The following is a 22295-nucleotide window of genomic DNA, read 5'->3' as shown; positions in this document are numbered from 1 at the left end:
CTTTGAATCTAGCTAGCTATCTTTCACATCTATTGATTTTTAATCAAACCATTGTATATAAATGTGCCAGTGGCCAATGCAAGTCGATCTACAAGGGTCATCAGCTTTTGGGTATTGATTAGAGTAATTTAGAGGGAGAGATAGAGATGGAGAGCCATTTGAAGATGGTGTTAGTGGTTTTCATTGTATTGGTTTTAGGGATTAGCACTAGAACAGTTGATGGTGCAGTTTCTCAAAGTACCATGAAAAAGATTGATAGGATGAATAGGAAAGGCCCGTACTTGGGTATTATAGTACCAAATTCCTTTGAGCTCACCCCTCTTCTTCAATCGGCAAGCTTTGTGACTGATCAGAAGCTTCCCAGTTTGGATTTTTCAGGTAACATATATTAAAATGTCCATCATCGAAGTTTTTATATATTGCATCAAGCTTGATATTGGTACGACTTAAATCGATATTTCTGTACTGAATTTCACAGGAAGAAGGTTTCGATTTGGTAGATTGGATAATCAAAGTGTTGTAATTGCTATGACAGGGTTGAGCATGGTATGTTTATGCAGTACTTTAAGTAGGGTTTACTTAGTTTCTTGGTCAATGCAATATTATATATTGAGAATAACTGGTGCACAAACCTTTGAATAGCTTAATGCAGGTGTAACAACTCAATTATTGCTAACCCTATTCAAGGTGAAAGGGGTTGTGCACTATGGAATTGCAGGAAATGCAGATCCTCAACTCCAAATTGGAGATGTCACTATCCCTCAGTGTTGGGCTCATACAGGCCTTTGGAATTGGCAGGTACAATTAAACATTTTCAATTGTGATGAAAGTTTTACATAATCTCACTCACCATAGCAAATATGAAGGTTTCTTTAGTTTAAATTGTACTAACATTCACATCATCAATTCCTCTGTCATTTGGATGTATGCAGAGGTTTGGGGATGGTCCTGATAATTTGTTATCCTTGGAGTCATTCGGAGACTACACTAGGGATGTTGGTTACATAAAATTTTCCGAATTCAACAACAAAACAGAAACTGAGAAGTCTGTTGACAATTTTCTGAACAATGCATGGTACCAACCGGAAGAGATCTTCCCAGTTTATGGCACTCCTGAAGTTCGGCAGCATGCCTTTTGGGTTCCCGTAAACAAAAAATATTTTGCACTTGCTCAACAACTACTGGTAATTACTTAGTGGCACAATGTTCTCTTATCTATGTGTATGTTAATTTGTTAATTTCTAATTCATTTTCGTATTCAATTTCACAGGATTTGAAGTTAGAGAGTTGCGTGAATACTACTTGTTTACCAAGAGCACCAATAGTGGTGAGAGTGCAAAGGGGGATCAGTGCCAATGTGTTTGTGGACAATAGTGCATATAGACAATTCTTGAACTCCAAGTTTAATGCCACTGCAATTGACATGGAAAGTGCTGCAGTAGCTCTGGTCTGTGAACAGCAAAAGACACCTTTCATTGTGATTAGGGCACTATCAGATTTGGCCGGGGGAGGCTCCTCTGTGTCGAATGAAGCCTCTATTTTCGCATCATTGGCAGCTCAAAATGCAGTCACCGTTGTGCTCAAATTCATCTCCTTGTTGTCTTCCTAGTTTCACCAAAACACGACAGCTCCACTGATTTTTACACTGTATCATCCTTCATCAAGTTGTTTAAGCATCTTTTTCGCGACAATTTTTTATCGCAACCTATCTGCTGCATCTCCAATACGAGTGACAAACAATAAACTGTGTAGTGTGTACATGACAGCTAACCTTTAAGCTTCATTGTTGTATTATGAAACCAATGAATATTGCTCTCTTACAAATCAGTGTTACATCTTAAAGTTAGGGATGCACCTTCCTACTAACTTTCGCCATCCAGACACACTGCAGTCTGCAGACTGTAGCCAAAGAATGGCCGCGTATCTCTATAGTTTATTCATCTTCATTGAACAACCTATGCCAAATGGAAGAACAAGAACAAGTTTCAAGTTACCCTTTAGTGAATTGATTGATTACGACTGATAATCAAAATCAACAGTGAAGCCGGCCGGGGCGGCATATAATAATATTAAACCATGGACCTCTTCATCCCTAGAGTTCTGCTCAAAATGAGTTACATTTGCTGTGAGATTTCCACAAACAGTTCGAAAACACATGACCGTTTTGTCCCTCGACGCCGTCTTGAAGATTCTTTCCCGCCACTTTTATTTCCGTTACAAACCCCAAAATTGAAAGTTGAAAACTCTCAAAGCACAGTGATGAGTGATGACCACAACTAGTTCATCACAGATTCTATGCCACACGGCGGCTTTCGTCTCCGAAACACTTTCGCAATCGGAGCTCCGCCGCCACCTCTTCTCCACGCTCCGCCGCAGGCTCCCGCCACCGTTGGGTTCCAGCCAAACCGCGGCTATTAAATCCCTCAACCTCGCCGAGGAAACCCTAGAAAACGCCATCGCCGAATCCAGCGCAGCCGTCCGGACCTCCTCCCTCCGCCTCTGTGAGAAGCTCCTCCTCTCCGGGCCCAAAAGCCCCTTCTCCTCGCTCCTCCTCTCCCTCATCTACGGCCTCTGCCGCCGCTCGATCGACGCCTCCGTCTGCATCCTCGAGATCTTCCGATCCGAGCCGGCGCTCGCCCGGACGGAATTGGCTCCGGTGCTGTTCGAGGAGCTCTTCCTCATCCACCTCCTCCCGGTTCTCCAGTGGTACAATCGCCGGCGATCGCAGATTCTGCCGCCTCTGTCCCCAAATGTCAGCTACGAAAACGACGACGACGTTTCGATCAACGACATGTCGGTGGCGTTTCCGGCGGGGTCGAATTCGCTGTCGAAGATGAGCGGGAACCAGACGGCGGGGCTGAAGGAGCTGGAGAGCAGCTACGAGAGGGTTTTGGATGAGAATTGTAGGGTTTTCAGTGAGTATTTCAGGGAGGTTTTGGAGAATAAAGATGGAGGAAGAGTGATTGATCCGCCGGCTGTGGTGTTGGAATTGAGTGAAGGAAGTGATGAGTTCCGGTATGATGATCGGAGCACCGGAGAAGATGAAGCCGGATTTGAAAACGGACGGTACAATGTAATCAATTCTTTCTCTTTTCAAACTTTAGGTTTTGTTTTATTGAAATTATAACTGTTTGTTTGTGTTGAATGGATCGAGCTCTTTTGTTCTGGGTATTGGCCTTTTTCTTTGTCTCTGGGTCTTGCTCTTTGCTAAGCTGATTAAATATTTTGTTTACTATATCTTTTTTAAATAATTCTGCTTTTTCAAGTTTTTTTTTTTTTTTTTTTTCCTACTTTTTCTTTCTTTTTTTTTTTTTTTTTGAAAAGGGGTTAAAATCATTTTTAGTGTTTCATGTTATGGTTGAGTTTCAGTTTTGATTTATGTGTTACCCACTTTAACTTCTTTGCTGTGGAAGTAGCCAAGTAGGTTTAAAAATTGCACTTGTTTTAACTTCTTTACTTTATGGTGATTTTTAACATTATTAACCGGATAGTGGTTCAAGACAAAAACAAGATTTGTCTTATTATCAATAATCATTTTGATTAGTATTAGGACTAATTGTTTTTGTCACACACCAACTCCCACGTGTACCTAAATTGAAATTGTCCCACTCAATAAAACTATGCATTAGGTAGGCCACTCTATAAAACAAAATCATATGAGATGTTGTTGCTGATGACTAATTCTTACATAGGAATTAACCACAAAAGCTCTTCTTTAAAATGATTTCTATTATCTTCTTCTTGTTTGTGTTTGTTGGATTCTTTGTGCCAATGAGCTATATTCTCTGGTATGGGGTTTTCCAAAGTAGCTCAGGAAAGGAAAGAATGTCTGGCATCATTAGCTTCATTTTCCTTTAATAGTACAACTGGAATGGGATGTGTGTACCCACTGGATTCTTGACTTTTGTAGTCAACTTGTCATTTTCTACAGTTTTGACATTTCTGTGAATCCCATTCACTTTTGCTTCTTAAAACCCGCAGCCGATTTGGGCTGAAGCAGAAAATTCAGTTTCAGTTGAATCGTTCAGCAGGGGCAGCAGTGTAAGAAGAAGACCCAAGTCTCCCCCATTTTATCCTCAAAGAGTTGCACTTGATAATATCATCACTGGCCACAAACCCTCATGGAGTCTGGGAGCAACGCCAAATGTAAATTCAGATTCTGAGCTGGAAGAATCTTCTTTGGAGGACCATTCTCTTGATTCCTCTTTGGTTTCCGAAGCTGAAATTGAGGTGAGTGAATCGATACTAACAACAAATGAAACAACCTCTACAGCTGTTCTGTAGGATATAACTATGCAACTTTTTTGGTTTCTAATCTCGAGTCTTGTAGGAAAACAACACAAGAATGGAATTATTTGATTCTAGGCGGAACCAAATCCAAAAGCTAAAGCAACCCATTTCCGCAGAATCAAGTCGGTATGTGACAGCCTATCTCATTCTGAAATTGAAAGATCAAAATCACCCATTACTGCTTTTGGCATTAGCTTTATATTGTTTATTTCAATTGATAACATTTGGATTTTTGTTGTATATAGTTCATCTCCAAATCCGCTCATGGCAGATTCTGAAAACCAATCTGGTGGTGGAACATTTACACCTCCTAAGGACTTTGTGTGTCCCATAACTAGTACCCTTTTTGATGATCCAGTGACACTTGAGACTGGTCAGACATATGAGCGAAAAGCCATCCAAGAATGGCTTGATAGAGGAAACTCAACCTGCCCAATTACCCGCCAGAATTTGCAAAGCACCCAACTGCCTAAGACCAACTATGTCCTCAAACGTCTAATTGCAAGTTGGCAAGAACAGAACCCTGGTATAGCCTTCAGCCCATCTGATAATCCAAGCCCACAGATTGAGCCAATGGTGAAACCCATAATGCCTTCAACTTCTCCTGTCAGTGTCATAAGCCAAGCTGCTATTGATAGTGCAGTTAGTGAGTTAAGAATTGCCATTACCAATCTTTGTATGTCAGAAATTCTCAAGGAGTCTGAAATGGCTGTTCTTCGTATTGAGCGTTTCTGGCAGGAAGCAAATGTGGAATGGGATATTCAGAATATGCTCTCAAAACCTCCGGTTATTAATGGTTTCGTGGAGGTTCTTTTCAATTCGGTCGATCCTAGAGTTCTAACAGCTACAGTTTTCCTCTTGTCTGAGCTGGGTTCAAGAGACAATGCTGTGATTCAGACACTAACCCAGGTTGACTCTGATGTGGAATGTATTGTGGCTCTTTTCAAAAAGGGGTTGATGGAGGCTGTTGTCTTGATATATCTGCTAAGGCATTGCATTCTTAATCTAGTAGAGATGGACCTGGTGGACTCTCTCTTAATGGTTATTAGAAAGAGAGATGATGATTTGGCTAATATGTGTCTAAAGCCTAAATCAGCTGCAGTGGTTTTACTGGGGCATATTGTTGGTGGCAGTGAATCAATCGCCAACACTGTGACTTCTGAAAAAGCACTTGAAAGAATAATCAGCAGTTTGGAATCTGAATCAGCAGAAGAGAAGACTGCAGCGATTGGGATCTTATTAAGATGTATGCAACAGGATGGGCACTGCAGGAACACAATAGCTGATAAAGCTGAGTTGGCTCCTGTTTTAGATAGCTTCATGGGTGCAAAGGATGAAGAACGGTTTGAGATAGTTCTCTTTTTGTCCGAGTTAGTGAAATTAAACAGGTAAAGTTACCTCAAGCTTCTTTGTGTCTATTCACATCTGTTATTACATTTGAAGTCAAGCAAGCACAACAAATTTTAACTTTGGTGTTAGACAGGAGGACATTCAATGAACAAATCCTGCATATCATAAAGGATGAGGGCCCTTTCAGTACAATGCACACCCTCCTTATTTATCTACAGACTGCTGCTCAAGACCATTGTCCTGTTGTGGCCAGTCTACTACTTCAACTTGATCTTCTGGTTTGGATCTCATTGTCCAATTTTAATTGATCAAGTCATACGCTTGTTAATTGCAAGTAGTCATTGCATTTAACTACCTAAATTGGCTAGTTGGTTGTACCGGTGGTAGTTAGTTAATGACTACTTGTTGGTTTGTAGGCAGAGCCGAGAAAGATGAGCATATACCGTGAAGAGGCAATGGACACTCTCATCTCATGTCTCAGAAATATTGAGGTCCCTGCTGCCCAAATCGCTGCTGCTGAGACCATTATGTCACTGCAAGGGACGTTCACCACATCCGGAAAGCCTCTTGCTAGGGCTGTCCTTCTAAAACGTGCTGGCCTTGACAAAATTTATAAACAACGTGTGCGAATGGATCAACTTAGCAACTTTTCTGGAGAAGATGAAACTGTTGTGAGTTTTTTTTGTTTGTTTGAAAAATTTGCAGCACATTACTTAGTTCTGAAAAGTTACTTCGTTGTGCTTTGCTTAATACTGTGTACCTGATTATATTTCATATGATTCATATCCTGATAATTTCATTTTTCTGGCTGATGTCAAAAGGAGGAAGAAAAGGCGGCTGATAACTGGGAAAGAAAAATGGCATTTGTTTTAGCAAGCCACGAGTTTGGTCTACTTTTTGAGGCCTTGGCAGAAGGATTGAAGAGCAGAATCTCAGAATTATGTTCTGCATGCTTTGTGTCAGCCACATGGCTCGTACACATGCTCAATGCCCTTCCAGATACAGGAATACGAGGAGCAGCTCGGCTGTGCTTGATTAAACGGTTCATATCAATATTCAAGTCTGCCAAGGATACTGAAGACAAAGCACTTGCTTTGCTGGCGTTGGGCAGCTTCATCCGTGATCCTGGTAAGGCATAGGTCATTTTGAAAGCTTGAGTTAAAATTGAATCATCCTGGAAAAACTTTATAGTTGGAAAAGAGGTAACAATTCCTAAATTTTCAGAGGGGATGCAAGAATTAAATTCTTGCAGGAGGGATATCGTAAAAGGCCTGAGAGAGCTTAAGAGATACACTCCCTTGGCATTTCAAATGCTAAAAGTCTTTTCCGATGGGCAAGACTCTAGTGCCGTAAGTTCATTACTTCATCATACTCTTGTATATAATTGTTCTACAAAAAAGGGCCATGACAAAATTTGCTGTGTTTAACAACAGGAATTGTGGGATCATAAAGAATTAGTTCAAGTAGACTGCAGTGAGAACGGAGAGGTTCTTTCAGTAGTTTGTTTCAAGGATAAAATATTTTCTGGCCATTCAGATGGAACTATAAAGGTAACTATTTTTATCCATTTTTTCTATGATTTATTCTATTCCAGAAATGTTCATCCCATGTAATTTTCTGTTCATGGCATTCTGTTTTTGAATTCGGAAGGTGTGGACGGGTAAAGGTAGCATTCTCCATCTAATCCAGGAAATTCGAGAACATACAAAGGCAGTTACTAGCTTGGCAATTTTGCAATCAAAGGAGATTCTATACAGTGGCTCACTAGATAGAACAACAAGGGTCTGGTCTATCAGCAACGAAGGAATCCAGAGTGTAGAAGTCCATGATATGAAGGATCAAGTTCATAATCTGGCCGTCACCAATAGTTTTTCATGCTTCATTCCACAAAGCAATGGTATCAAGGTACTAAAGGAGATCATAACTTTTCACATGATTATCATTTTACTTCTCTTTACTTTTTCTGGTATCCATGTAATCATTTCAACCTTAGAAGCAAGAAAAGGCACGCAACAGTTTCTAATGTGCTGCTGGTTACTCTTCCCAGGCTCACTCATGGAGCGGAGGATCCAAAATGTTAAATTCCAGCAAATCTGTAAAGTGCTTTGCTCTGGTAAATGGGAAAATATATTGTGGATGCCATGATAGCAGTGTTCAGGTAAGATATCCCTCCAAATAATGGTGGTTTGCAAGTTGCATCTAGCTATAGTTGTTTCTCTCATTGTACAGATAGTCATCACTTGTTTGAACTTTCAGGAGATTGATTTGGTCACAGGAACACTCAGTACCATTCAAACCGGCTCCCGGAAATTACTTGGGAAATCAAATCCTATCCATTGCATTCAGTATCACAGTGGAATGATATATGCAGCAGGTTCTTCGTTGGATGGAGCAGCAGTGAAGGTACCCTCCAATAGGATCTAATACCATGCATTTTCTGTCTCTTTTATACATAACAAGATCTGTATAAAAAAAAAAAAAAAAAAAAAACCAAAGTTCGAATATAACCTAAAAGGTCATGAAACATTTCCATATTTTTGTTTGCAGTTGTTTACTGAAGTACTCAATGTTTATGTGTCCAGATTTGGAGTGCTGCAAACTTCAGTTTGGTTGGGTCTCTGTCAACTACACTAGAAGTGCGGGCTATGGCAATAAGCTCGGAACTGATCTATTTGGGAGGTAAAGGAGGATGTGTGGAAATTTGGGATAGGGAGAAGCAGAACAAAATAATAGACACACTACAAACTGGCACAAACTGTAAGGTTCTTTCCTTGGCTATTGATCCCAATGAGGAAGTTTTGGTCACTGGAACATCTGATGGCCGAATCCAGGTAACTAATTTTTTCCTTTTCATTTCAGTCTTTGAATTTCGAGTTTTCGACCAAAATAAGATATTAAGTTAGTTTCACATAGAAATCATATCCATATGACATGGGCAAACAAGCACATAAGTATTCATGAGTCATGACTATGCATTTCTGTATGTGTAGGCATGTTTACACGTGTTAAAATGTAGGTATATCTGCTGAGTGCTAAGCAGATGTACATTGGTTTTTTGGTCTTTTCCATGATGAAGCCTTCATTATGTGATGTGGGTGTGTACAGAACAAGTTATAAAAAACCATAGATTTGCTATCTGAGATGATGAATTGGGATAGTAACAAGAATGACTCGGATAATATATCCTCTACTGATTTGCAGGCATGGGGACTAAGCTAAGAGGACTTGGTAGATTTGGACCCCAATATTATTGGGGTGGAGGAGCAGCTGAAGATACTAGATGATTTTTTAGATGAAATTCTTTGCAATAATATTTCTTCTTTGTTTAAAAGCCTTATAGGAAAATATATATTGCTTCAACCAAAATAAAAACATATCAAATGTAAACCATTGCATTGTAATTCGGCTTTTTGTAGCTGTGTACAGATACTAATATTAAATGTAAGATGTAACATGTTCAATACCAATGCCTAGTCCTGGACAAGATTGCAATGCTGGTTCATTTTCAAGTACACTGAATTCTGAGGTTAGATGATTTCAATTTGTCTCTCTCCGATCGGTTCTGCTTATATAGAACCAGTCGGTTTCGGTTGCTTTCTATTCCATGTACTGTTGGATAAGCCATTCGGTTTGTCTTTCAATCTAATGAGGTGCCTCTTGCACTAAAACAGAGAGAAAGCAAAAGATGCCAAGAACCAAAAGATCAGTCATCAATGTAAAGCATATAGGGTCACTATGTTCCGGGTTTTCTTCCATCCCACACATTCAAACCAAGGTTCTCCAAGTCTTCTTCTTCATTTCTCTGTTTCCATCGGCTCATGGCACCCCCTAATGAACCTGTTAATCCAATTCGAAATTTGTTCCATTGTGCAAGTTCGGAACTCTACTTCGACTCGTCTGATGGAAAGTTGAGTGTGAAAGGTGTTCCACTGCTCTCTGAAGTTCCAACCAATGTCACTCTCAGTCCCTTTCATTCAATCTGCCAACCTTCTTCTTGTTCTGATGTTCCATCTCATCTGGTCCGACGCGTCTGTGCCTTGTCTCACAAGGCAGGGTTTCTTGCGTTCAATAAGGAGGAGCCTTCTGATAAGTTGACCAACTCCTTGGGTAGGTTCAGTAACAGGGATTTCCTTAGCATCTTTAGGTTCAAACCATGGTGGTCTACCATGTGGGTTGGGAATAATGGGTGCTCTTAGATACAATGGGTTTAGGTTCAAGTCTGGGTCGGATTTGCAGGTGGAGACACAATGGGTGCTCTTAGATATCCCTGAAATCAAGTCCTATGTCATAATCATACCGATCATTGAAGACAAATTCAGGTCTGCTCTTCTACCTGGTCCTGATGGTCATGTCATTATCTTTGCTGAGAGTGGTTGTACCGAAGTGAAAACTTCATATTTTGATGCCATCGCTTATGTTCATGCTTCTGATAATCCCTACACCTTGATGAAAGAGGCCTATAGTGCTCTTAGGGTTCATCTCAATACCTTTAGGCTCCTAGAAGAGAAAACAGTCCCAAGTTTAGTTGACAGGTTTGGTTGGTGCACTTGGGATGCCTTCTATTTAACTGTAGAACCTGTTGGTGTTTTCCATGGGGTCAAGGAATTTGTTGAAGCCGGTGTTCCCCCAAGGTTTATCATCATTGATGATGGCTGGCAAAGTATCAATTTTGACAGTGACGAAAACCCGAATGAGGACTCACAACTAATCCTTGGTGGGACTCAAATGACTGGTAGGCTTCACAGGTTTGAGGAGTGTGACAAGTTTAGGAACTACAAAGGAGGATCTTTGTTGGATCCTAACGCTCCTTCATATGATTCCAACAGGCAGAAGAAGTTGATAGCCAAGGCACTTGAAGTTGAGGATATTGAGAAGGCTCGTGACAGGGCCATTCAATCAGGAGTCACTGATTTGTCCGAGTTCAAAACACAATGGCAGAAGCCTAAGCAAGAGTTGGATGTGATGATTGCTGAAGAAGAAAAAATCAGTGGTTCTGCTTCTACCAATGGCTGTGGAAGCTATGGTGGAATGAAGGCTTTCACAAGCGACTTGAGAACCAAATATAAGGGTTTGGATGATATTTATGTATGGCATGCTCTTTGTGGTGCCTGGGGTGGTGTAAAGCCCGGCGCAACCCATCTCAATGCAAAGGTCACTGCTGTTAATGTCTCTTCTGGACTCGACGGGTCGATGACTGATCTTGCTGTGGTGAAACTCATAGAGGGTGGCATTGGACTTGTTCATCCTGATCAAGCTGACGATTTCTTCAATTCTATGCACTCCTATCTTTCTGAAGTTGGTATAACAGGAGTCAAAGTGGACGTTATTCATGTAAGGGATCTTCATAAACACCATTTTAATTTGGTAATTATGCTGTCTTATATTTTAACTATGTACACCAGTTGTTCATACGAGTTTCTTCTATATGCAGAGTCTTGAGTTTTTATGTGAGGAACACGGAGGCCGTCTGGAGCTTCCAAAGGCATATTACAAGGGGCTTACTTCTTCCCTTGTAAATAACTTGATAGGAGCATTTTAATGTGGTATTTTAATAGTTAATTCCTCACATTTTGCTTAGTTAATTCCTTAACGAATCGATTTTTAACTCAATTTCTATTTTCTTAGGTACATTGGAGTAAATGATGGTGAAATGAGCATTAGGTCCACACTTACCTATAAATGGTGGAGAAAAATGGAAATGTACTAAAATGTCAATTTTACACATTTTCCTACTCCGGCTAGGAGAAACCAAGCCAAGCAAGGAAGAAGGAGCGGCCGCCGGACCAAATGAACTTCAAATGAGCTGAAACTTTCCAGATCCATTCTAGACAGCCCAAGGATCATTTCTTATGAAGAGTGCAAGAACTTTTGTTGAGTGGAAGGCCTTCAAACAATCAGCCCAATTTTCTACAGAAGCAAAACTGGAAAACTGGACCTGTAAGAGGTCCAGCAGCATTTTCGGCCCAACCACATGGAATAAAAATCTGAAATTTTACCAGGGTGATCTACACTCATAATGGAACATTTTTTATGAAGAGGTCATAGTGAAATTGGGAATGCTTGTTGGAGAAATAATTGAAGGAATAAAGGGGCAGAAACTGATCTAAAAAAACAGCTCAACATCACATGTTCATGTTTCCTACCCACATGAAGAAAGCTAGATGCTTTTCTCTTTTTCCTTGGATATATTTTTCTGCTCCAATAGATCATCATCACTTCCATACTTCTGCACATTCATGCCTTGCTTTCATTTCATCATTACTCCATCTTTTCCATATTTTACAAACCACTATCATTATTTTTCTTCCATTTATCATTTCACTCTTCTTTTTCTTCCCTATATAAACACCTTCTCCTCTCACTCTAAATAACATTCCTTCATCCATTTCATCTTCTTTGTCTCTCCATTTCCATTCCATTTTTCTCTCCATTCTCTAGTTGCAAAATTCTGCGTTTTCAAGTAAGAAGAAGAAGAAGAAGAAGGAGCCGGGAATATCATATCCTCCATCGTCCACCTTGAAGGCTTGCTTCCAAGATTCAAGATTTCAACGTTTCAAGCACTCCATCTCCATCTCCAACTCACGGTGTAATTCATTCTTTTTCCTTATTTAATTTCGTAGGAATTTGTTTCTAGTTAACAATAACATTAAGGGCAAAGTTTAAGCCCAATTTCTATGTTTGAATAAAAATTGTGATTTCTTTATGTTGATTTTTATGTTGCTTATGTGAGATTGCTTAATTGATTTTGGATTATGGAAAACTTTTATATGTATGTGTTCTTTGATGGCCAACTTAGGATATATGCATGTAATTGGTGCTAGATTTAAGTAGTAAAGGCTTTGGACAAAAGTCGAAATCAATTAAGGAGGATTGCAAATAGATGGACTTTTTCATACTAGGTTGTGCACTTTGGTTGACATCCTTTCTTTGTTCTTCATGCATTGAATGTGTTCTTGATTAGCTAGCTTTCTAGACTATGATTGCATGTTCAATAGGTTTAATTTAGGTGCTTTCACTTAGATTAAATATTCAAGGAAAGTAAAATATGGGAAATCATTTGCTTCGAATGTTTCACATGGTCAACTTATTTCTCATGACATAGATAATCAACTTTAGGAATTGTAATTGGATTTCATTCATATGATTGTAGTTTTGATCTTTGTTTCTTGTGTTCCACCCTTGTATATGTGTTTTTACACTTTCTTTATTTCATTTAATTTTAATTCCAATTCTATAATCTCAAAACCCCCCTTTTTATATTAACTTGTATATATTTTTATTCTTTATTTTATTTTTGTACATAATACTTTTTACTTTATTATTTTAATTCTTTATTTGTTTTTTTTGACAATGACAGGTGTACCCTCAATCCCCGGAATAGAACGATCCCTATTTGCTTATACTACTAACGATGTTTTCAGGGTTAAATTATGCGCTTGCTTTGAGCGTATCAATTTTTGGCGCCGTTGCCGGGGATTGAAAAATCACTTGTTTTTGTTTATAATTGTTGTATATAAACTGTTTGATACTTAGTTTAAATTAACTAGGTTGTTTTTTTTATTGTTGAATACGAGTTTAATTGTGAGTTGTAAATTAAAGAAGGAATAGGTGAAGTCGTGTTTATTAATATTGGCCTAAACCCCTTATTGGTACCTAGTTCAGGTCCCTTAAGGTTGAGGGCGGCCTTTATTAACATTCATTGAACTGTCTAACACACTTAGGACCTTTTACATCCTAGTAAGAATATCCTATGTGAGATGGTGTCTAGGAAGGGGATAACGTTCATGACGGGTTTTTGAATCCAGAAGTGCTTATAAATGGGCTTAGCTCATGCCAAAATGGATTTTTCCTCTCGTGTTCACCCTCCCCTACCTGGCCATTTCAGTAAGGTTGCCCAACGGATGTAGGAGGGACTTTGTGTCTAGACGACTATACTTGGGCCGCACGTCCACTTGATTTACCGCTTGGAATTAGATTTGATATCAATAATATTTATGACAAAAGAAAATGTAACAAAATGTTGTGATACACTAAGGTAAAAAAAAAAAAAAAACATTTGTGTAAATATTTTTCATGTTTTTTTTTTTACTCACTTGTGTACCTAACTTGTGTCTTGTGTACAAAATACTTGTTAATTATACTTGTAGTTTGTAATTCATAGTTACTTGTTTATATTTTTTTTGTATTTCTTTGTTAATATTAAGTTACTAACTTTATTTAATGTAGGTACCGTCTGGCTGCAAGACGTAAAATACAAGCGCTGCTTGGGAGGCAACCCAATTCAGAATATAATCAGATTTGCTTTCTCTTCCCCTTTTACTCCTCCATTTTCTTTTTGTTTTAGTAGTTATTTTCGTAAATTCCATCACTATATGCTTACTTATTTCATTGCATGCTTTTAATTGATTACATTGAGGATAATGCAATATTTAAGTGTGGGGGAAGGGATTTATATTTTTGTCTTTCATTTTGAATCCTATAAATATTTTTGTCTTTCATTTTGTGTCCTATAAATATTTTTGAGTCCTATATTTTTAATAATAATAATAAAAAAAATTAAAAAAAAAATAATAATAAAAAAAAAAAAAAAAAAAAATGCATTCATTCAGTCTTATTAATTTCAGCTATTTACAAAAAAAAAAAAAAATAATAAATAAATAAATAATAATAATAATAATAATAATAAAAAATATAAAAATAATAATAATAATAATAATAATAATACTCTATACTAAGCCATGTCTGCATCTCTGTAGGAGTTGAGGCTGAGCTCAAGGGAAATGTGAGAGCCACCGCCATAACCGCTACCTCCCTCGGAAGTAGTCTTCATGATGCCCAAGATGTCCTCACCATGCATGGGGAACAATGGAAGGGTTTCAATCTCCTGGTGATCTCCTCCTCGTTGTTGCTGGGATGTTTGTCCTCCTGTTGTGCCAAAAGAGTTGTACTGGTATTAGTGTTGAAGTGTGAGGAAGAATATGAAACAAATTTTAAATCAAGAAATCATTCATTACCAGTAGAATCGGTGGAACCAAAGTTGAGATTAATGGATCTACCATCATCAGTAGAACTAGTGGACCCAAAATTGATGTCAATGGATCCACCAGCTGGCCCAAAATTGATGTCGATGGATCCACCAGCACCAGTAGAACCAGTGGACCCAAAATTGAGATCAATGGATCCACCAGTACCAGGAGAACTAGTTCCCATGGGCACTTGAGCAGCCTGATTGCACCTCTTCATCTGCTTCTCTCGAGCCCTGACATTCTGGAACCAAAAATAAATGTTCTTGCCCTCAACATGTCCATACTGGTTCAGCTGGAGACAGATCTCGTGAATATGCTCTGTAGTTGGGCGCTTAACTCCCTTGTCGTAGTAAAGATCCTTGAGGATCCTTATTTGATCTGGAGTAGGAACCCACCTGGCACGGCTTCGCCAGAAATCTGTGTTGGCACTACTCCCGGCTGCTTGGTTGTTTCCTCCATCCTCGATTTGTTGCTGGGTTTGTAGCTCCATCAGTTGCAGAGTTCGTGGTTCCATGGTGATGGGTTGAGGGGATGTGAAGATCGAAGAGTAAAGTTGTCAAGTGTTTGAAGGAGTTGTTGTTAAAGGGATTAAGGATGATGATGGTGTGTTGGAGATCTGAAAGTTCAGAGGAAAGATGGGATTGAATCAACTAGATGGGAGAGAAGATCAGAAGAGAAGGATTGAATCGAAGAAGAAATATTTTGAGTTTTGAAAGAAGAGGAAAAGCTGAAGAGTTGGGAGAGAGGGGCTGGAACTCAGGAGAGATTTTCGTTCCTTTGGAGTGAACAGTTGCGCCCTCAGAATGCACCTATTTATAGAGCGAGGTGAGCAGATCTCCATCGTTGGATGGACGATTCCTGTGATTCATTCTACGCGTTGGATTAAAGTCGCCCTGAAACCCGGAAAAGTTGTTGGCGCGTGGAGAGCGTGTAAGGGGACCGAGGGAATCTCGAGGCGCTGTGGCAGACAGCTGTAGCCGAAAGCAGATTTGACTGCCGTAAATCACGGAAGGGATAAGCCGTGACACAAGTGGGCCGTACTTGGGCCTGTCTCGGATCAAGGCATCACTGTAGCTGTGGGTGGAGGCCTGATGGGCCGAGTTTCAGAAACAGTTTTGGACCTGATGGGCCGAGTTTCAGAAACAGTTTTGGACCTGATGGGCTGAGTTTCAGAAACAGTTTTGGACATGATGGGCCGAGTTTCTGAAACAGTTTTGGATGAGTTGGGCTGGGTTTCTGCAACAGTCTTGGATGTTTTGTGCCGAATTGTTGAAACAGTTGAAACAGTTGGTTTAAATAAAAGGATTGGTATGGATAATAACGTGAGCAGCCGTGCTCGAGTGGTTGAGTGTAAAGTTCGTGTACAAGAGGTCTGAGGTTCGAACCTCGCCTCTCGTTTATTTTTATTATGTTCGTTTATGACATAATAAGTATAAAATTTGTACACATTATATTAAGCACAGCTTGTGCTCCAGTGGTTGGGGACAAAGGTTTCGTGTAGCAGGTTAAGGTTTCGAACCTTGCCTCCCCCGTTTTTTTTTATTATTTATGTCACTCCATCAGAACCCTCCTCCGAAGGCTGAAACCAGCAAGAAGGCTGCCACTCGCCCGCATACCGCTCCTCCAAAGGAGTAAATGGAGGTACAAGTCTAGGCTGAAAGACTTTAAACATTAAGCGCTGCATGGGAGGCAACCCATCTCAACCGTAGCTGTGGAGGAGCCATCAACGCAGATTTGCTCTCTTAAACTCTATCTCCTCTATTACTATTTTCTGATTGTATCTTTGTTATTTGCGTTTTTAGTTTTTGTTTTTAGGTTTTCTTGAGTTAATCATTCCATTCACATGATAATTGTTCATTGCATGCTCTAACTTGTTTAACATTGAGGACAATGTATGATTTAAGTGTGGGGGGAAGGATTAATGCTTGTAGTTAGTTTTTGTCATAAAAAGAAAACAAAACAAAAAAAAAAAAAAATCGAAAAATGTCAGAAAAATAAAAAATTTCGTTGCTTTTGTTTTTGTTTTGAGTCTTAGGATGCCTTTCAACTGTCTGGGATGATTCTATATCTCTGAAATCATGACTAAAAGAGGATCACAACATTGAGATGATTTTAAACATGGTATTCTTTGGTTAATTGAGATATATGAAAAATGTGTGCCTTGTAGTGGATATGGATTGCATGACCTTGGTACAGAATATGAGCATGTTAAGATGAGGTGTGATTCATAAAGCCATGTGAGATAATTGAACCATGTCCCTTTTTCTTGGAGTGAAATGAAAAATATATTCTTAATTTCTTGGCGATGTTTTGATGATCTCATTATTCTTTCATCTTGATTGACTGCTTGCCATAGATTAAGTTTAATGGACTAGAGAATGCTAGAATTCGCTCTTGTGCTTGTTGAGACGTGATATCAATACATGGCCCTGATTCTGGAAGGGATAGAGGTTCTCTAGGAATTACCACCATTGCCAAATAAACTTGTGTCCCCATTTGTGCCCGTCGTGGGACCCCCCTAGATAAGCCCCTTTGAGCCTACTTTGAGCCTTTTCGTTCATCACCCTTAAAATCCTTAACCATGAAGCTTAGTATAGTTACAACCCTACCCTTTGTTCTAAGGACTTAGTGGAGCTATCTTTTGAGACATACTACATGGGTTTGGTGCTAAGGATGAAGATTGAGAAGAGGTGAAAGTTCAAGTGTGGGGATAGACTTGTCCATAAAGAAAAAGATATGTTGAAGCCGTGAAAAATGAAAAGAAAAGAGAAAAATTGTGTACAGCTAAAAAGAAAAAGAAAAAAAATATATATATATGTTTATGGACTTTCATCCCCCATACTTAGTGATTTTGGAGTTTGCTTTGAATTGAAGGCCCACTACAGAAAAATTTGGCCTTTGTCCATTTCACTAGAGTTCAAGGGAAGTTTATATTGAAGATTGGGCCCAACATGAAGACATTTGGCCCTCTTATATTACCTCTATGGGGAAGTGACGTTTTTGCAATGCCTTGGTGAAATATTTCGAGATCTATACATTCATATGAGCTCTACTAGGTTTTTAGGACACTTTGATAATCCTTACCTTTCATTTCTTTAAACCTTGAGCCTTAGCCCCATTACAACCTTTGAGAGGACCTTCTTGATCCTTAAGATGGGACAGCCTTTGATGTGGAGATGAGTTACAAGAGTTGAACCTATGGCTTGGGTCCATTCGTGCAAGTAGTTGATATCCTTCATGAGATCTTTTGAAAAAAAAAAATTATATTCACAAAGTGCTTTTCGTTTCTTATATATGTGAGCTATTTGACTGCCTTAAAATATGTTCTCTCACATATAAATGAGTGATTATAAGCTTTTAAGCATTGCCTTGATCTGAGAGAAGAAAAAGTGGATATACCTTGTGAGGATATGAATCATACTTGTCTGAAGCATGCTAAGCTAAACCCCAATCACCATTATTACAACCAAGTCCTACTTGTGTATGTGTGGATCATATGTTTTAATTAACTCTCGAATGCTTAACATTGATTCTTGGTTGAGTGCTAATCTTGGTGTTGTGAAAGTAAGAGATTTCTGAGACAATATGTTAAAGGGCAATAGAGGTCTTTGTGATGTCAACATCTTGGTCTTTGTCTTTGAATTTACTCTTTTATGTGTGATGTTTTTTTTTTTCTTTGTGTTTTGCTTTGTGTTTTACGTTTTTGGTTTCTTTGAGTCTTTGTGTTTTTGTTTCCATACTTAGTCATTTTTTTCGTTGGTTTCTTTGTTTTGTGTCATAGTCTTTTTGGTTTGTTAGTTTTTGATTTTGCTAAGGGACTAGCAAAAGCTAAGTGTGGGGGAATTTGATAGGAGCATTTTAATGTGGTATTTTAATAGTTAATTCCTCACATTTTGCTTAGTTAATTCCTTAACGAATCGATTTTTAACTCAATTTCTATTTTCTTAGGTACATTGGAGTAAATGATGGTGAAATGAGCATTAGGTCCACACTTACCTATAAATGGTGGAGAAAAATGGAAATGTACTAAAATGTCAATTTTACACATTTTCCTACTCCGGCTAGGAGAAACCAAGCCAAGCAAGGAAGAAGGAGCGGCCGCCGGACCAAATGAACTTCAAATGAGCTGAAACTTTCCAGATCCATTCTAGACAGCCCAAGGATCATTTCTTATGAAGAGTGCAAGAACTTTTGTTGAGTGGAAGGCCTTCAAACAATCAGCCCAATTTTCTACAGAAGCAAAACTGGAAAACTGGACCTGTAAGAGGTCCAGCAGCATTTTCGGCCCAACCACATGGAATAAAAATCTGAAATTTTACCAGGGTGATCTACACTCATAATGGAACATTTTTTATGAAGAGGTCATAGTGAAATTGGGAATGCTTGTTGGAGAAATAATTGAAGGAATAAAGGGGCAGAAACTGATCTAAAAAAACAGCTCAACATCACATGTTCATGTTTCCTACCCACATGAAGAAAGCTAGATGCTTTTCTCTTTTTCCTTGGATATATTTTTCTGCTCCAATAGATCATCATCACTTCCATACTTCTGCACATTCATGCCTTGCTTTCATTTCATCATTACTCCATCTTTTCCATATTTTACAAACCACTATCATTATTTTTCTTCCATTTATCATTTCACTCTTCTTTTTCTTCCCTATATAAACACCTTCTCCTCTCACTCTAAATAACATTCCTTCATCCATTTCATCTTCTTTGTCTCTCCATTTCCATTCCATTTTTCTCTCCATTCTCTAGTTGCAAAATTCTGCGTTTTCAAGTAAGAAGAAGAAGAAGAAGAAGGAGCCGGGAATATCATATCCTCCATCGTCCACCTTGAAGGCTTGCTTCCAAGATTCAAGATTTCAACGTTTCAAGCACTCCATCTCCATCTCCAACTCACGGTGTAATTCATTCTTTTTCCTTATTTAATTTCGTAGGAATTTGTTTCTAGTTAACAATAACATTAAGGGCAAAGTTTAAGCCCAATTTCTATGTTTGAATAAAAATTGTGATTTCTTTATGTTGATTTTTATGTTGCTTATGTGAGATTGCTTAATTGATTTTGGATTATGGAAAACTTTTATATGTATGTGTTCTTTGATGGCCAACTTAGGATATATGCATGTAATTGGTGCTAGATTTAAGTAGTAAAGGCTTTGGACAAAAGTCGAAATCAATTAAGGAGGATTGCAAATAGATGGACTTTTTCATACTAGGTTGTGCACTTTGGTTGACATCCTTTCTTTGTTCTTCATGCATTGAATGTGTTCTTGATTAGCTAGCTTTCTAGACTATGATTGCATGTTCAATAGGTTTAATTTAGGTGCTTTCACTTAGATTAAATATTCAAGGAAAGTAAAATATGGGAAATCATTTGCTTCGAATGTTTCACATGGTCAACTTATTTCTCATGACATAGATAATCAACTTTAGGAATTGTAATTGGATTTCATTCATATGATTGTAGTTTTGATCTTTGTTTCTTGTGTTCCACCCTTGTATATGTGTTTTTACACTTTCTTTATTTCATTTAATTTTAATTCCAATTCTATAATCTCAAAACCCCCCTTTTTATATTAACTTGTATATATTTTTATTCTTTATTTTATTTTTGTACATAATACTTTTTACTTTATTATTTTAATTCTTTATTTGTTTTTTTTGACAATGACAGGTGTACCCTCAATCCCCGGAATAGAACGATCCCTATTTGCTTATACTACTAACGATGTTTTCAGGGTTAAATTATGCGCTTGCTTTGAGCGTATCATAACTTCAATGGGACTGGACTTATTTCTAGCATGCAACAATGCAATGACTTCTTCTTCCTTGGGACTAAGCAAATCTCTATTGGAAGAGTTGGTAAAGAAGTCTAAAGTTGAAAAATTGGTTTTGTATTCATTTCTAACTAGATCACTTGTACTAGTTTGCACCATTGATCTTGTGTTTCAGGTGATGACTTTTGGTTCCGTGGTGGAGATGGAGACCCTATGGCAGTTTATTGGTTACAAGGAGTTCATATGATCCATTGTGCTTACAACAGCATGTGGATGAGTCAGTTCATCCAACCTGATTGGGATATGTTCCAATCAGAACATCCATGTGGCCAATTTCATGCAGCATCGCGGGCAATATGTGGAGGTCCGGTGTATGTGAGTGACTCGCTTGATTGTCATGATTTTGATCTCATCAAGAAGTTTGCTTACCCAGATGGAACCATTCCCAAGTGCCAGCATTTTGCCCTTCCAACTAAGGACTGTCTCTTCAAAAACCCTTTGAATGACAGCAAGTCCGCTCTCAAAATTTGGAACTTGAACAAGGTATATATGTGTTATACTTGTCGCTTCATTTTGTAGCATATTTGTTCCAATTAATTTATAACTTGCGACTCAAGCGATCACTTTTTCCACAGTATGCTGGTGTCATTGGAGCTTTCAACTGCCAAGGGGCTGGTTGGGATCCAAAAGAGCAAAAGATCAGAGGCTATCCCGAATGCTATGAGGAAATCCATTGTTCAGTGCATGTTTCTGAAATTGAATGGGACCAAAAGAAAGAAGCAGCCAATTTGGGCAAGGCTGAACAGTATGTGGTCTATCTCAACCAGACTGATGAACTCCTCCTCATGACCCCCAAGTCTGATCCAATTCAAATCACAATCAAACCATCTTCGTTCGAGATTTTCACCTTTGTGCCAGTTCAAAATCTCCACTCCAGCAACACTAAATTCGCGCCTATTGGACTGACCAACATGTTCAACAGTGGAGGCACCATCCAAGAGTTGGAGTACAATACTAGTTCGGTTTCTTCTAGTGTCAAGATGAAGGTTAAAGGTGGAGGCAATTTCTTGGCCTACTCGAGTGAGTCCCCAAAGAATTTCTGTTTGAATGGTGCTGAGGTGGATTTTGAGTGGTCTTCCTGTGGTAAACTGACCCTGAATCTTCCTTGGGTTGAAGAAGCTGCTGGAGTTTCGGATTTGGTTTTGGTGTTTTGATATTAGGTCCTACCCAAGTCCAGGTTTTCTTCTTTTTGTTTATGTTCCTTCTTTTTCTTTTTCTTTCCGTAGGAATTGAAATGTTAGGCACATGGCACTTGGCAACTATGAAGAGAAACAATTAACAATGTATCCAAATCGTTTATTCTCTTTATTAAATGTGAGATGCCTAAACACTTGATTTCTATTCACATTTTCCTCGTAAAAGCATTCCCCTATTTGATGTGATACCTGTGATTGGATGATAAATTGATAATAGGTACGTATCTCTTAGATAGGTTTGCAAGTTGCCAGCTATGTAGTTGGTGATTAATCTAATTTGGTGATCTTTGAGGCTGCCAGAGCAATTACAGAGCTCCCTGGTGTGACCAACCTAAAATTGGCTCGTGGTTTTGGCAAATATTGTATTGTGGTACTGGTAAAACCCTCTAGGCTGGAGTAAGACAAATCTAGCTATGTAAAGGGCAAAATGCTAAACTATGAAACTACTTATGGCCGTGGTCAAATTAATATTCAGTATTGATATGAAACATGAATATTGATGAATCATTGAATTGGATCTGTAAAATTAGTTAATATATAACATGCTTGACATTTTGAGTGTGCTAAAATGATTACTATCAGGAGCAGCA

At 38.6% G+C, this 22295-nt stretch overlaps 3 protein-coding genes across 3 annotated transcripts; all 3 read left to right on the top strand.

Moving 5' to 3' along the window:
- On the top strand, nucleotides 1-1751 carry LOC133711680 (bark storage protein A). Its single transcript, XM_062137785.1, has 5 exons — nucleotides 1-378; nucleotides 479-546; nucleotides 643-798; nucleotides 933-1184; nucleotides 1271-1751. The coding sequence occupies exons 1-5, from the start codon at nucleotides 147-149 to the stop codon at nucleotides 1607-1609; spliced, it is 1047 nt and encodes a 348-aa protein (XP_061993769.1). The 5' UTR covers nucleotides 1-146; the 3' UTR covers nucleotides 1610-1751.
- A 123-nt stretch (nucleotides 1752-1874) lies between these two features.
- Nucleotides 1875-8907, top strand: LOC133711670 (putative E3 ubiquitin-protein ligase LIN). Its single transcript, XM_062137772.1, has 14 exons — nucleotides 1875-3073; nucleotides 3982-4230; nucleotides 4331-4416; nucleotides 4536-5678; nucleotides 5774-5918; nucleotides 6057-6311; nucleotides 6462-6768; nucleotides 6865-6989; nucleotides 7074-7190; nucleotides 7291-7545; nucleotides 7688-7798; nucleotides 7897-8043; nucleotides 8223-8471; nucleotides 8842-8907. Exons 1-14 carry the CDS (start codon nucleotides 2267-2269, stop codon nucleotides 8857-8859), a joined length of 4014 nt encoding a protein of 1337 aa, XP_061993756.1. The 5' UTR covers nucleotides 1875-2266; the 3' UTR covers nucleotides 8860-8907.
- A 536-nt stretch (nucleotides 8908-9443) lies between these two features.
- LOC133711675 (stachyose synthase-like) lies at nucleotides 9444-21854 on the top strand. The gene is made up of 5 exons (XM_062137777.1): nucleotides 9444-10971; nucleotides 11072-11163; nucleotides 20449-20534; nucleotides 20625-20992; nucleotides 21085-21854. The coding sequence occupies exons 1-5, from the start codon at nucleotides 9823-9825 to the stop codon at nucleotides 21661-21663; spliced, it is 2274 nt and encodes a 757-aa protein (XP_061993761.1). The 5' UTR covers nucleotides 9444-9822; the 3' UTR covers nucleotides 21664-21854.
- The last annotated feature ends 441 nt before the right edge of the window (nucleotides 21855-22295 follow it).

The sequence above is a fragment of the Rosa rugosa genome, chromosome 1 (assembly GCF_958449725.1).
Source record: "Rosa rugosa chromosome 1, drRosRugo1.1, whole genome shotgun sequence".
Lineage (NCBI taxonomy): Eukaryota > Viridiplantae > Streptophyta > Magnoliopsida > Rosales > Rosaceae > Rosa > Rosa rugosa.
The sequence above is the reverse complement of the archived record's forward strand: the minus strand, read 5'-3'. Positions and strand labels throughout refer to the sequence as shown.

Coding starts and splice junctions, on each gene's coding strand:
- LOC133711680 (XM_062137785.1), top strand. CDS start 147: ATGGAGAGCCATTTGAAGATGGTGTTAGTGGTTTTCATTGTATTGGTT. Junction 547..642: donor CTATGACAGGGTTGAGCATG/GTATGTTTATGC, acceptor ACCTTTGAATAG/CTTAATGCAGGTGTAACAAC. Junction 799..932: donor CAGGCCTTTGGAATTGGCAG/GTACAATTAAAC, acceptor GGATGTATGCAG/AGGTTTGGGGATGGTCCTGA.
- LOC133711670 (XM_062137772.1), top strand. CDS start 2,267: ATGACCACAACTAGTTCATCACAGATTCTATGCCACACGGCGGCTTTC. Junction 6,312..6,461: donor CTGGAGAAGATGAAACTGTT/GTGAGTTTTTTT, acceptor TGATGTCAAAAG/GAGGAAGAAAAGGCGGCTGA. Junction 7,191..7,290: donor ATTCAGATGGAACTATAAAG/GTAACTATTTTT, acceptor TGAATTCGGAAG/GTGTGGACGGGTAAAGGTAG.
- LOC133711675 (XM_062137777.1), top strand. CDS start 9,823: ATGGGTGCTCTTAGATACAATGGGTTTAGGTTCAAGTCTGGGTCGGAT. Junction 10,972..11,071: donor TCAAAGTGGACGTTATTCAT/GTAAGGGATCTT, acceptor TTCTATATGCAG/AGTCTTGAGTTTTTATGTGA. Junction 20,993..21,084: donor AAATTTGGAACTTGAACAAG/GTATATATGTGT, acceptor CTTTTTCCACAG/TATGCTGGTGTCATTGGAGC.